Genomic DNA, 11,516 nt, shown 5'->3' with positions numbered 1-11,516 from the left:
GAATGTGGGAACTTACTGAATTTTGTTTTCCATTCTTTTTTTTTTCTTTTTTCTATTTTGGTACATCGGAAAGTGAAAAAGACAACAAACAAAAGAGAAAAAACAAAACAAACAGATTAGGGACCAGGAGTGCCCTGCCTAAGGTAGTTTTGCCCAATCATGTCCGTTACAACTTGACTGCGGATCCTGTCTAGGGGGTCTTCCATGACAACAAGATGTTCATCTTGATCTACACCCGTCTTGGCCAGACCATCGGCACTCATATTTCCCTCCCTCAAGACGTGTTGAAGAGTGTAGCCACATCTTCGGATGAGAAACTTTGAATCCCCCACCAAGCTGCGCAGAGAAGAAATAACCTCCACTTGCTCCTTCAGCATGTCAAGGGCTTCCATAGTGTCAGTCTCTATGATCAGATCCTTGTAGCCCTTTTCAAAAGCAATTGTCAAGCTGCGATAAAGGGCCCAAATTTCTGCCTCAATGCTTGAACAGTTAGTAAGCTTCCCGTAGAAGCCACAAATCCAAATTTCCTTCTCATCGCGGACCAGACCTCCAAAGCCACCATCTCCTGGGTCACCTTTGGAATCCGTATTCATCTTCAAAGTTCTTGAAACAGGAAGAGTCCACACAACCAGCCTGTCAGACAAAGGAAGAGCAAAAGAGTGTTTAAAAGCATCTTTAATATCAGAAGCATCTTTAACATCAGAAGCATATCTCTGAATAGTGAAGATGCTGTGTTGCCAAGAAGTGTTAATGTTTTCAAAAATAAACTGATTACGGTTTTTCCAAATTTGCGATGAAGTGGCAACAAAAATGGTAGGGCCAATAACAAAAGAGTACTTAAAATAGACTCTAGCCAAGCATTGAAAGTAAGATGTCTGCAGTTAAACAACCAAGTTGCACAGTTTAAATTAAACCAAATAGTACGGGCTTTGACAATTTCTGAAAATATGATCAACATCCTCAATTTTGTCACCACAGCTCACACACATAGCAGAGTTTGACAGCCCCCTCGTGACTCTTAATTTATTAGTCAGCAACCTTCGATGCAAAGCTAACCAAATAAATCCCTTGAGTTTTTGAGGAAGCTTCAATTTCCAAAGCCAAAGCCAATTAACAGAATCAGCCTCTTGAGCATTCACCAAGTCATAAACTGAAGCAGAAGTAAAAGTACCACTACTAGAGCCTTTCAAATGTGGTAAATCAGGAAAGGTAACAAATCTAGGGAGTTGAACCTTTAAAATAAGGTCCAGAGCCTCCCTAGGCAAAGTGATGGAGATTTTATCAATATCCCACCTTCCTTCCTCATCCAAGATAGTCTCCACCTTATCAAAATTGATGAGGTGAGAATAAGGAAAAAGAGAAGCCAAAGGACTTTCACCACACCACCAATCCAACCAGATAGAGGCCTTAGACCCATCACCAATGCTCCATTTACAGCCTTTCATAATAGTATCTCGGGTTCTCAGAATACCCCTCCCAAGTGTGGGAAGCCCTTATTTTACTAGAATAGTTAATGGGATGTCTTGTCTTTGGGTCACTGTTTTGAAAGCTTCCATTCATTTTTGTTATGCCTTTTTCTTTAGGGGTTGTCGTTGAGAGTGATGTTGTCTCTTTCTTAAACAGCTATCACTCATTCAGTCAACTAATAAGCCATTGATAGCCTTTTTCTCTATTGAATGGAATCCCTAATCTTCTTATCTTTCTCAATTCATCAATGGACATCAAGACATTACTTTTATTTCATTAAAATTTTAATTAATTTTCTTCATTTTCAATTTATATATTTCTCTATATTGTAGGAGTGCCTTGTCCAAACACGAGAAGTTTGTAACTTGTTATCGGACAGATGAAATTAGATACAGAATACACAGATTTGAGGCAAAATTTTCACATCTGTAATTGCAAATATGTTGAGGGCTTAGGGAATATGTCGGCATGTGCTCGAGTTTATTATAGTAAACAAATTATTATATGTTATATAGAAAACATACCACTACCACCTCACCTACTCCACTAAACCTAACCCACTACACCACTACCACCTCCACTTCACCTATTCCTTACCTACTACACACTCACCCTCTTCTATATATAGGAATCATGAATCATTGTAATATATATAACATTATATCAATCAATAATACATCTATTTCTTACATGGTATCAGAGCAGGTTTAGAACCTAATATTTTTTCGCTTCACCGGCGGGCGGCAACCTCACCTAAGCTGTCCGCCGGACCTCAACCTATTCCGCTGATAAAATCAACAAAGATTTGTGCAACTGTCGTCATGTGTTTCACAGAGATTACTTGGATAGATGGGTGGATAAAACCAGGTACTGTCGTCAACTGTCGCCTCAGATTCCAATTCCTGTAAGAAAGCAACATCAAAACCCACCTGTGATGCCAATCCCAGTCCTTGCCATCACATGCCTTACAGTCAGTACAGCAGCCGAAGGGACATGTTAATGCCCAAGCACCACCGATGTCACTCCACTTCAATCCTCTCTGCCCACTGGCTCCACCCAGTTGCAGCAACCAATACAGACAAGTGGCATTATGCATCTGCCGCTGCAACCCCCACTGCCACCACAACCGAGACCACCTTCAATGCCGGCTTTCTCTCACCAGATTCATTCACAGATTGGGCAGAACCCTGGTTTCCAGCACTCTGGTCCACCTCAGCTGCATCATTCACAGCCCATGTTTCATTTAGGTAACAAACCTCCACCTAGCATGGGGCCTTCATTTCCGCAGGGACAGCCCCCACTTCCAAGTCAGCCACCACCTCAATCAGTGTATCAGGTAGGAGGTTCACATTTCGGTACAGAATTCAACAGTCAAGTAGGAAGCTCCATGCAACCCGAAAGAGCGCCTGCTTGGATTCCAGGTCTAGCTGATAATGCAATGGGATCACAGCTTCCAGGACCACCACTGATGCTCTCTCTCTCTCAGGGGCTCTTTCTCTCTCCTCCTTTGTTGTGTGAGACTGATGATGGGGTAGCACAGCAGAGATGTTCCACTTTTTATCTCTTTCTTTCCAAACTCAAGACCCTCTCTCTCCACTTTATCACATGGGCTTGTCATTTCTCTCTCCTCCGTTTGATTTCAAAATCAATTATTTTTTATTTATTTTCTCCAAATCACTTTTAATCTCTTTTAAATACCCACTCTACAATAATTTATTTTTTTGCAGGGGCACTACCCCCCACTTTCTTTTGAAACATCCATGTTCCCTTTGTCATCCACCTCACACCGATCTTTCTTAAATAACCCATCCAAAAATATATTTTTTTATCTATTTTTTATTTTATTTTATTTTATTTTTATTATTAAACAAAACACCAACACAAAATACCACCACAAATATTCCACCAACTTGTCATTTCTTCATGCCGGGGATCAACCCCGATCACAATTTTACACCAAAAAAAAAAAAAAAAAAAAAAAAACAAACTCGTTTTATTCATGACAGGGATCAACCCCGATCACATTTCTACACCAAAAAAAAAAAAAAAAAAAAAAACCAACACCATCACACCAACAAAGGATTTTTTTCTTCTCTACTCTGCCGCCGGTCTCTTCTTCTTGCCTCCGTCCTGGGCGGCCCTTGACGGTGTTGCCTCCGTGTTTCCCACTCCACTGGGCACGATCACTACTCCCTGCTCCTCCACTGCAGCATATGGCGGCCCTCCAAATCGGAACATAACGGTGGCCTTCCGCTTCAGCTCCTTATTTTCCGCCTTTAGCACACTTATCTCTGCTCGCGCATCCTTATACATGCGCTGGAGCAGAGCCAGTTGAGCGTTTAACTGCTGCACCTCATTTGTCCTACTCTGCAGCCGGTTCGACAAATTTGTAACCGCAGTCATGGTTTCCACACATGACTTCAATGTATACTGATTGGCCTCCACATCCGACTGCACTGCCATTCTTTGCTCCACAGACCGCATAGGAAAGTTCAACGGAGCAAACTCCGGGGCGCTTGGTTGAGGTTCCAGTGCCACCGCACCAGTTATCTCTCTTGTTGACTCGTTGAGGTCGGGAAAGAGAGTTAGCAGACCACGGGAAGATGAGGCCATATTCTGGGTAGCTGAACGGGAAGAAGAGGCCATGTTTTTTGGGTTGCTGAGTGTTTCCGAGAAGGGTTGGATACAGAGTATTTACAGATTGTTTCAGAATGACAAGTTCAGAGGTTTCAGTCTGGTTTGGTTTCCACCGCCTCCGCATTGGTTTATATCGACACTGACGACGCGGCCGACACGCCACTCTGTCGTTCACGTGCCTCACCGCGTCTCCGGCTCACCTTTTGATGGCTCGACGTTTTCTGTCGGGCACGCCTTTTGATGAAGTGGGCGCGCCTTTTGAGGGCGCGACTTTTGAAGGCTCACTATATATATCCATATATATATATATTTGGGCAGCCTATATACACCATCATACAGTGTATTTTTTATGGGTCCGACAAGACTCTGTAAACTGTCCCGACATTACTTCCGATTAGCTCCTTTATGGGTCCGACAAGACTCTGTAAACTGTCCCGACATTAATTTCGGTTAGTTCCTTTATGGGTCCGACAAGACTCTGTAAACTGTCCCGACATTGATTCCGGTTAGTTTCTACAAGGGTCCAGCAAGACTCTGTAAACTGTCACAACAACTGTCACAATATTGTCTGCTACAACGGTCCGACATGACCCCATAAACTGTCTTCTACATCGGTCTGACACCACCATACAGTGTCCTCTACAACGTTATGACACCCCCATACAGTGTCCTCTACAACGTTATGACACCCCCATACCGTGTCCTCTACAACGTTATGACACCACCATCCAGTGTCTTCACCAATGGTCTGACACGACCATACAGTGTCACCTATCCTCTTTTATTTTTATGTATTTTCTTGTTTTGTAACTCTCTCCAAACTCAAGTTGGTTAGTTCCTATCCCCCTTGAGTTTGCGGGGGGCTGTTAAAACCTATCACCTACTTCACCCACTTAAACCTACTCCACTAAACCTAACCCACTACACCACTACCACCTCACCTACTCCACTAAACCTAACCCACTACACCACTACCACCTCCACTTCACCTACTCCTTACCTACTACACACTCACCCTCTTCTATATATAGGAATCATGAATCATTGTAATATATATAACATTATATCAATCAATAATACATCTATTTCTTACATAATTCAATTATCAGTTGAGCTTTCTAGAGTGTTCTTGCTGTTTTCTTTTCTTTAAATTTTTTTTTTAGACCTTTTTTTTGTCTAATTATTTATTCAATTCTTCTTTCTTTTTCTCTTTTTTCAACAAGGCAGTGGTGGTAGTGAATTCTATTGATGTCTCCAACAACGATCCTAGATCAGCAAGGCGATGAAGGAAATTATATTTATTTGCTTATGTTAATTTTTTTGGGGTATATTTATCTGTTTGTTGATTTATTTTTTATTTTTTATATTTATTTGTTTGTTGTCCAGAGAATCGTATGCTTCGTTGTTTCAAAGTAAGTATTCATGCATATTTTTTTTATTCTTTTGATTGTTTTATCAGCAAGAAGAGTTCAGTTAATTGGTTTTGTTGGTGGTTGATTTTGATATTTTGGGTTCAGTTAATTGGTTTTGTTGGTGGTTGATTTTGATATTTTGGGTTATTTTATTAGTTGGTGTGCTTTTTGTAGTACTTTAGTTAGTGTGCTTTGATTTTGTTCAGCTTCTATTTTTGTGGCATTGTTATGTCGTTGGTGAGAGATATAAGGGAAAACGAGAGAAGGTGTGTATGGTAGGGGAGGCAAGGGGAAGATAGAGAGAGTGGTGGTTGTGCAATTGGGGAAGGGGAGAGTCTGAAGGTAAAAAAAATTCAGAGAAAAAAATAGAATTGTACGAGATGTGGAGGTGGAGGTGGACGTGGAGGTGAAGGTGAAGGTGAAGGTGGAGCTAAATGGAAATACAAAAAAGGAAAAAAAAATAAATTCAGAGCATTGAGTTGGAAAAAAAAAATGAGTTCAGAAAATTCATTGTTTTGGAATGGATTCTTTTCAGCCGTTATCTTGAGTTATTTTGGAATGAATTCTTTATTGTGTTGTTTTAAAATCTGTTTTGTTTTGTGGTCTTAAATATATATATACATATATATTTTTTTCAGGTATGGTTTGGTTTTGTGAGTTTAAATCCTTAAAAGCCATTGAAGCCTCAATGGAACTTATGTCGGTCAGACCCTTTTAGATCCAATATCCTTTCAGATTGAAGGAAAAGCTCCATTCAGCCTCCATGTAGAAAAGGGAAAGAATAGTGTCCTGCCTTTAATCCTCATAGAAGAACCATCCTAAAATTCCTAATGTGAGTTTTCCTTTTAAATTTTTTCTCCTTTTCATTCTACAATATATGCGCCTTTCAGGCCATTGACTACTCTTTCTATCTCTCCCTGTCTCTATTTTCTTTTATTTTAATTCCCTAGCTCTAAACTTCAGTTACAACAGAAAATAATTGTGAAAGGCTGGTTAGAACTATTGGGGTGCATTTGATATTGAAGATAAAGCCACTGAAATTTGATGTGAGCCCAAATCAAGTGACAAGAAAACAATATCAAAAGTGAAATGAAAGAAGGTCAAAGCAATCTTTGAGGTCCATTTCTTTTTCTATTGTGTCAGGTATATTTTCGGTCTTCATTATATATGCTTCAATTCATTTTGCAACAAAATAAAAAATTGTTTTAGGATTTATAAAAACTTATTATTTATAGATTAAGTTGTTCCTTTTTTGGCCCCTATTATTAGGTGGCTTCAAAACTTTGTTTATTCCATCCTTTTGAAAACTTCGATTGTTGAATGTCTAATTTTATTTCATTTGTTTCAATTGTTGAATTTTAAATGTAGTATTTGACTTCCTCTTGAAAATTTATCACACTGGTTTTTGAAAATTCATCATATAGTGTGACATTTATCAGTGATGTATTCTTTCCATAATGTGCATAACGGAAAAAAAAAAAAAAAAAAGAAAGAAAGAAGAGAAACTATATTGTCAAAATTTGAGTTACTTTGGGAACAACCTTTTGCTAAGTGTTGGAATCATATATTGTCAAAACCAAAATTTATGTCTAATTGTCTCCTTATTTACGGAAAACTATAAGTTACAGATGCTTCTTTCTTTTCTGTTGTTGTCTCATTTTTTTAATCCTCATTGGAATTTGCGGATGACAGAATCATAGTATAGTGCTTTTGTTGTCCCATTGTTCTTTTACTTAGGATCTTATTTTTTAAAATATGGTTCAGTGTAGAGCTTATTTTTTACTTAGGAGCTTTTTTATTTATTTATTTATTTTTTATAGTGTAGTGCTTTTGTGCTCATTTTATGTTAAATACTTTAGAGGAGTTAGCAAAACTAGATGATGAAAACATGTGAAGAATAGGGGAACTGGGCTATGTGCATGGTGGTCAGTGGTGGTGTCTGACAAATCAAGAACTAAGATCCCCTTTAGCTGTTAGAAAGTTTATCGTCTACCATATGATGTGATTTGAAAATACTGAACATTAGTCATTTTTTCTTTGAATTATATTTTCTTCTTTAATCCATTTGACTTTATGTGCATGGTGGTGAGTGGTGGGGCATGATAAATCAAGAACTAAGATACTTTTTAGCAACTAGAAAGTTTATTGGCTATTATGTGATGCGATTTGGAAATACTGAACATTGGTCATTTTTCTTTTTTTGAATTAGATTTATCATTAAAGATGGAACCAAAATGGGATTGATGAGCAATGAATAAAATATAGCCCATGATGGAAGCAAACTTTTTTGTTCTGATATACTTCTTCCATTAGATTAGTTTTCTCCTTATCTAGGCGTTTCTCTCTTAATTTGGGTTGTTATGGCCTATAAGAACCTACTATAATAGCTCATTTGAATGACTCATGCATGATATTTTGGTTTCTTAATTTTCTGTTTGGTATGGCTTTGGATTGTATACAATTAGCTTACTTTTTCCCCCTAAAAAGTACTGGTTTGGCTATTACATGTTTTGGTGATTGTTGGAATGACTTCCATTCCACATCAAATAATAAATGTGTTGAAGATTTAAACCAAATAGAAAATGTGCATAATGAGGATTATGAAGAAAAAAAAAAGGAAGACAGACAAACCAAAAGATGCCTTGCTTAAGACAATATATGCCTCTTTATTTGAATTTTTTACTCGTATATATATCTCGAAGATTTATAAAATTACATTTTATTTGCAAAGAAAATATGAGTTACATATGTTTTCCCCCCTTTGTATTCCTCTCCTTATTTTATTTTATTTTTGGAATCCTCTTGGAATATAAGGACAACAAAATCATGGTATCGTTTTTCATGGTGTTGTTTTTTTGTTGTCTCGTTGTTCTTACTTTGAGCACATATTTTAAAAATATGGTTAAGTTAGCTAGGGAAAACATGTGTGCTTATTTTTGTTGAGTACTTTAGTGGAGGTAGTAAAACTAGATGAGGAAAACATGTGAAGAATAGGCGGGTCAGACTATTTGCGTGGTGGTAATGTCTAATAAGGGGTTGTTTGGGATGATCTAAATAAGTGTACTTTTTGACTTTTTATGAAATATGGGTTGGGTTTGAAGTGATGTGGTAGAGAGGTGATGTGACTTAAATAAGATGATGTGACTTAATAGAATAGTGACTTTTTGACTTTTTTAGGGGATGCCAAACCTAGCCTAAATTAAGAAGATACATCATAGGTACTTTTGAGCAATTAAAAAGTTTATTGTGACATTATTTGGAGATATCATTAGGCATTTTCTCTGAATTAGATTTTCTTCTTTAATCCATTTGATTTTAGATATATATATATATATATTTTCCAGGTATCGATACTAGCAATTGTCAACGACTATTGAACGACTTTCAAATACTTTTATTTTGGCCAGTTTTTAGAGCAATAATCTCAATTTTATAGTTGTTTTTAATTGATGACTTTTACAATAATCATCCCTACAATTACTCTCTTTGAAGTACGTTTTCATTCATGCAATTTATTCAACCACATTGGGGCATTATACATGGTTATCAAAATCACGATTCGGATCGTAGTCCTACAATCCTATATTGTCAAAACGATACACATCGTTGTAGGATCGGTGTTACAGTAGGATCATAAGTAGGATCGCTGGATTTATGATTTTTCACCTTAATTTTAGTATGTATCATTCTAATTTGTATTTTTACCTAGAAAGTAAAATCTTACGATCCTCGATCTGATCCACGAAACCCTCTCACAGATCCTATGTAGGATCCCAATTTTAACAACATTGGCATTATATGGAAGCAATGATTTTTCTTGACAGCTGATTTTGGTAAGTTGGATTAAAAATGGATTTACTTAACCTAGGTTTGAATGTATGCTATTAAATTGATGAGGTAATGTAACATTAAATTGATGTATATACATGGCGTCCAAGTCTAAAGCTCCACAAATCATTTGAGTGATAGTAGTTTTTATTTTATTTTATTTATTTTTTTTTTAAGGAACAAAATCCACTATTTAAGTGGTTATGTGGGTTTGATAAAAAAAAAAAAAAAAAGGTTATATGGGAGTGTTATGCACTAGTATATATATATATATATATTACTGAATGGATGTAGCAGAATAACTACTATATTAACAAATTCTTCTTCCTTTGTCTATATCATCAAATGATTTTTCTCTTTATATTTTCTATTTGTATTACGTGGCCTCTGATATCTGCCATTATACTAATAGGTGATTTGTCTTATCTTTTCACTAGTTCTTTGCCAAACTTATTAAAAAAAATAAAAAAGGGAATTTGTTTACTGAAGTGGTTTTCTTCATAAAAATATGCAGTAGTAGTTAGGAACTAGTGACAAACTTGGCTTGTGTGTTCTATTCCCATCCTTGGCAGAATTTGCCTATGAATATTTAGTGCTTTATTTTTATTATTTATTATTAAAAAATATTTGTTGTAGCACAAATTTTTAGTAAAACTTGGATGACTACTTGGGGTACACTATTTGAATCTTATTTTATCATGCAACATTTCATCTTGATAAAATTTTATTTTTTCTTAGCTTGTGGGTTCAAAAGTTCCGCATGATTTGATTGATTTATTGATAACAGGATTATCCTTGAGTTCTTTTGTGTTTTGCAGATTGAAGGTGCAGGTTCAAATTATTGGCACCATTTATCAGTTAGACAATGGTTTTCATTGCAATTTCTCAAGATCCAACTAGAAGATAGCCTAGATGGACATAAAGCAGTCTTCTCAATTTGAGTTAGAAATATGTCTGATAGAGTGCCAATTTTAGCAGTTGGTTTGAAATGGGCCTCTCTCTCCATTTGGAGCTGCTTTGTTCTGTTTCATCAAGCCCTCTATTTTACCTTGATCGCATTGGGCTGCAGATGATGATAGTTTTGCTGTTACCCTTATCAGTAAGCCCATTCTAATCCAGTTGTTTTCTTGGCTATACCAACAAACCACAAGTCTATAGTTCAGAGTTGCCTTGGAAAGATCTACTATTTGGTTTTGATATTCTCGATTTCTCAAAATGGATTCTTGGACTCATTGTGGTTTAAAATACAAACTACCTTTTGCCATGGACAAAAGCTCCAAGCTTCTTTTTCATTTGATACCTTAACCCTATTTTGAGAATCGGTCATCTAAGTTTGTAGTGTTGAATTCTAGTGTTTTTCTCATTAAATGCTTTATGACAAAATCTTGAATTTTTCATTTCTCTTCTTTTTGAAAGGCATGAAGACATCAACCCCAAGTGACTTTTTTGGATTGATGTCTTCATTCATTTCGAAAGGAATATATAGATGAAAAAGTAAGAGAGTTTTGCCATAATGGATGAGAGCATCTAGTGTGAAAAACACAATGGGCTTCATCACTGAAAATTTGGATGATGGATTCTCAAATTGGGATTAAGGTATCCAATGAAAAAAAAAAAAGATTGTGAGGTTGTGTCTGGCTACTTTCCATTGGAGAGTCTGCTTTTGATTTAGCATAGGTTGAAGCAAAGATGAGCATAATGGTTTACAAATCAGAGGATGTAAATTATATGGATTTATTGTTTTTGACTGTTTGATAAAATTCATTGTAAATATTGTACTTTATGATTTGTTATCATTTTGATATATGTAAATTATTTATTTGTTTACTAGATATCAGAAAAGTTGATTATTTGAATGTGGGAACTTACTGAATTTTGTTTTCCATTCTTTTTTTTTTCTTTTTTCTATTTTGGTACATCGGAAAGTGAAAAAGACAACAAACAAAAGAGAAAAAACAAAACAAACAGATTAGGGACCAGGAGTGCCCTGCCTAAGGTAGTTTTGCCCAATCATGTCCGTTACAACTTGACTGCGGATCCTGTCTAGGGGGTCTTCCATGACAACAAGATGTTCATCTTGATCTACACCCGTCTTGGCCAGACCATCGGCACTCATATTTCCCTCCCTCAAGACGTGTTGAAGAGTGTAGCCACATCTTCGGATGAGAAACT

General features: G+C 36.6%; 1 protein-coding gene and 1 long non-coding RNA gene across 4 annotated transcripts; one reads left to right on the top strand and one right to left on the bottom strand.

Moving 5' to 3' along the window:
* Nucleotides 1–116: 116 nt before the first annotated feature.
* Nucleotides 117–1,445, bottom strand: LOC145821687 (uncharacterized). Its single transcript, XM_082918238.1, has 2 exons — nucleotides 1,057–1,445; nucleotides 117–729 (listed from the first exon to the last, which is right to left on the bottom strand). The coding sequence occupies exons 1-2, from the start codon at nucleotides 1,443–1,445 to the stop codon at nucleotides 117–119; spliced, it is 1,002 nt and encodes a 333-aa protein (XP_082774364.1).
* Nucleotides 1,446–5,290: 3,845 nt separating this feature from the next.
* On the top strand, nucleotides 5,291–11,176 carry LOC114305015 (uncharacterized). Of its 3 annotated transcripts, XR_014364316.1 has the most exons (4): nucleotides 5,291–5,516; nucleotides 6,155–6,348; nucleotides 6,467–6,659; nucleotides 10,163–11,176. It is a non-coding gene; the product is annotated as an uncharacterized LOC114305015 (long non-coding RNA). The 3 variants fall into 3 exon arrangements; XR_014364317.1 differs by lacking the exon at nucleotides 5,291–5,516 and having other exon boundaries at nucleotides 5,906–6,348; nucleotides 6,480–6,659; XR_014364315.1 differs by lacking the exon at nucleotides 5,291–5,516 and having other exon boundaries at nucleotides 5,906–6,348.
* Nucleotides 11,177–11,516: the final 340 nt, after the last annotated feature.

This window comes from Camellia sinensis, chromosome 3 (assembly GCF_055761805.1).
Source record: "Camellia sinensis isolate YWXY chromosome 3, ASM5576180v1, whole genome shotgun sequence".
NCBI lineage: Eukaryota > Viridiplantae > Streptophyta > Magnoliopsida > Ericales > Theaceae > Camellia > Camellia sinensis.
The sequence above is the reverse complement of the archived record's forward strand: the minus strand, read 5'-3'. Positions and strand labels throughout refer to the sequence as shown.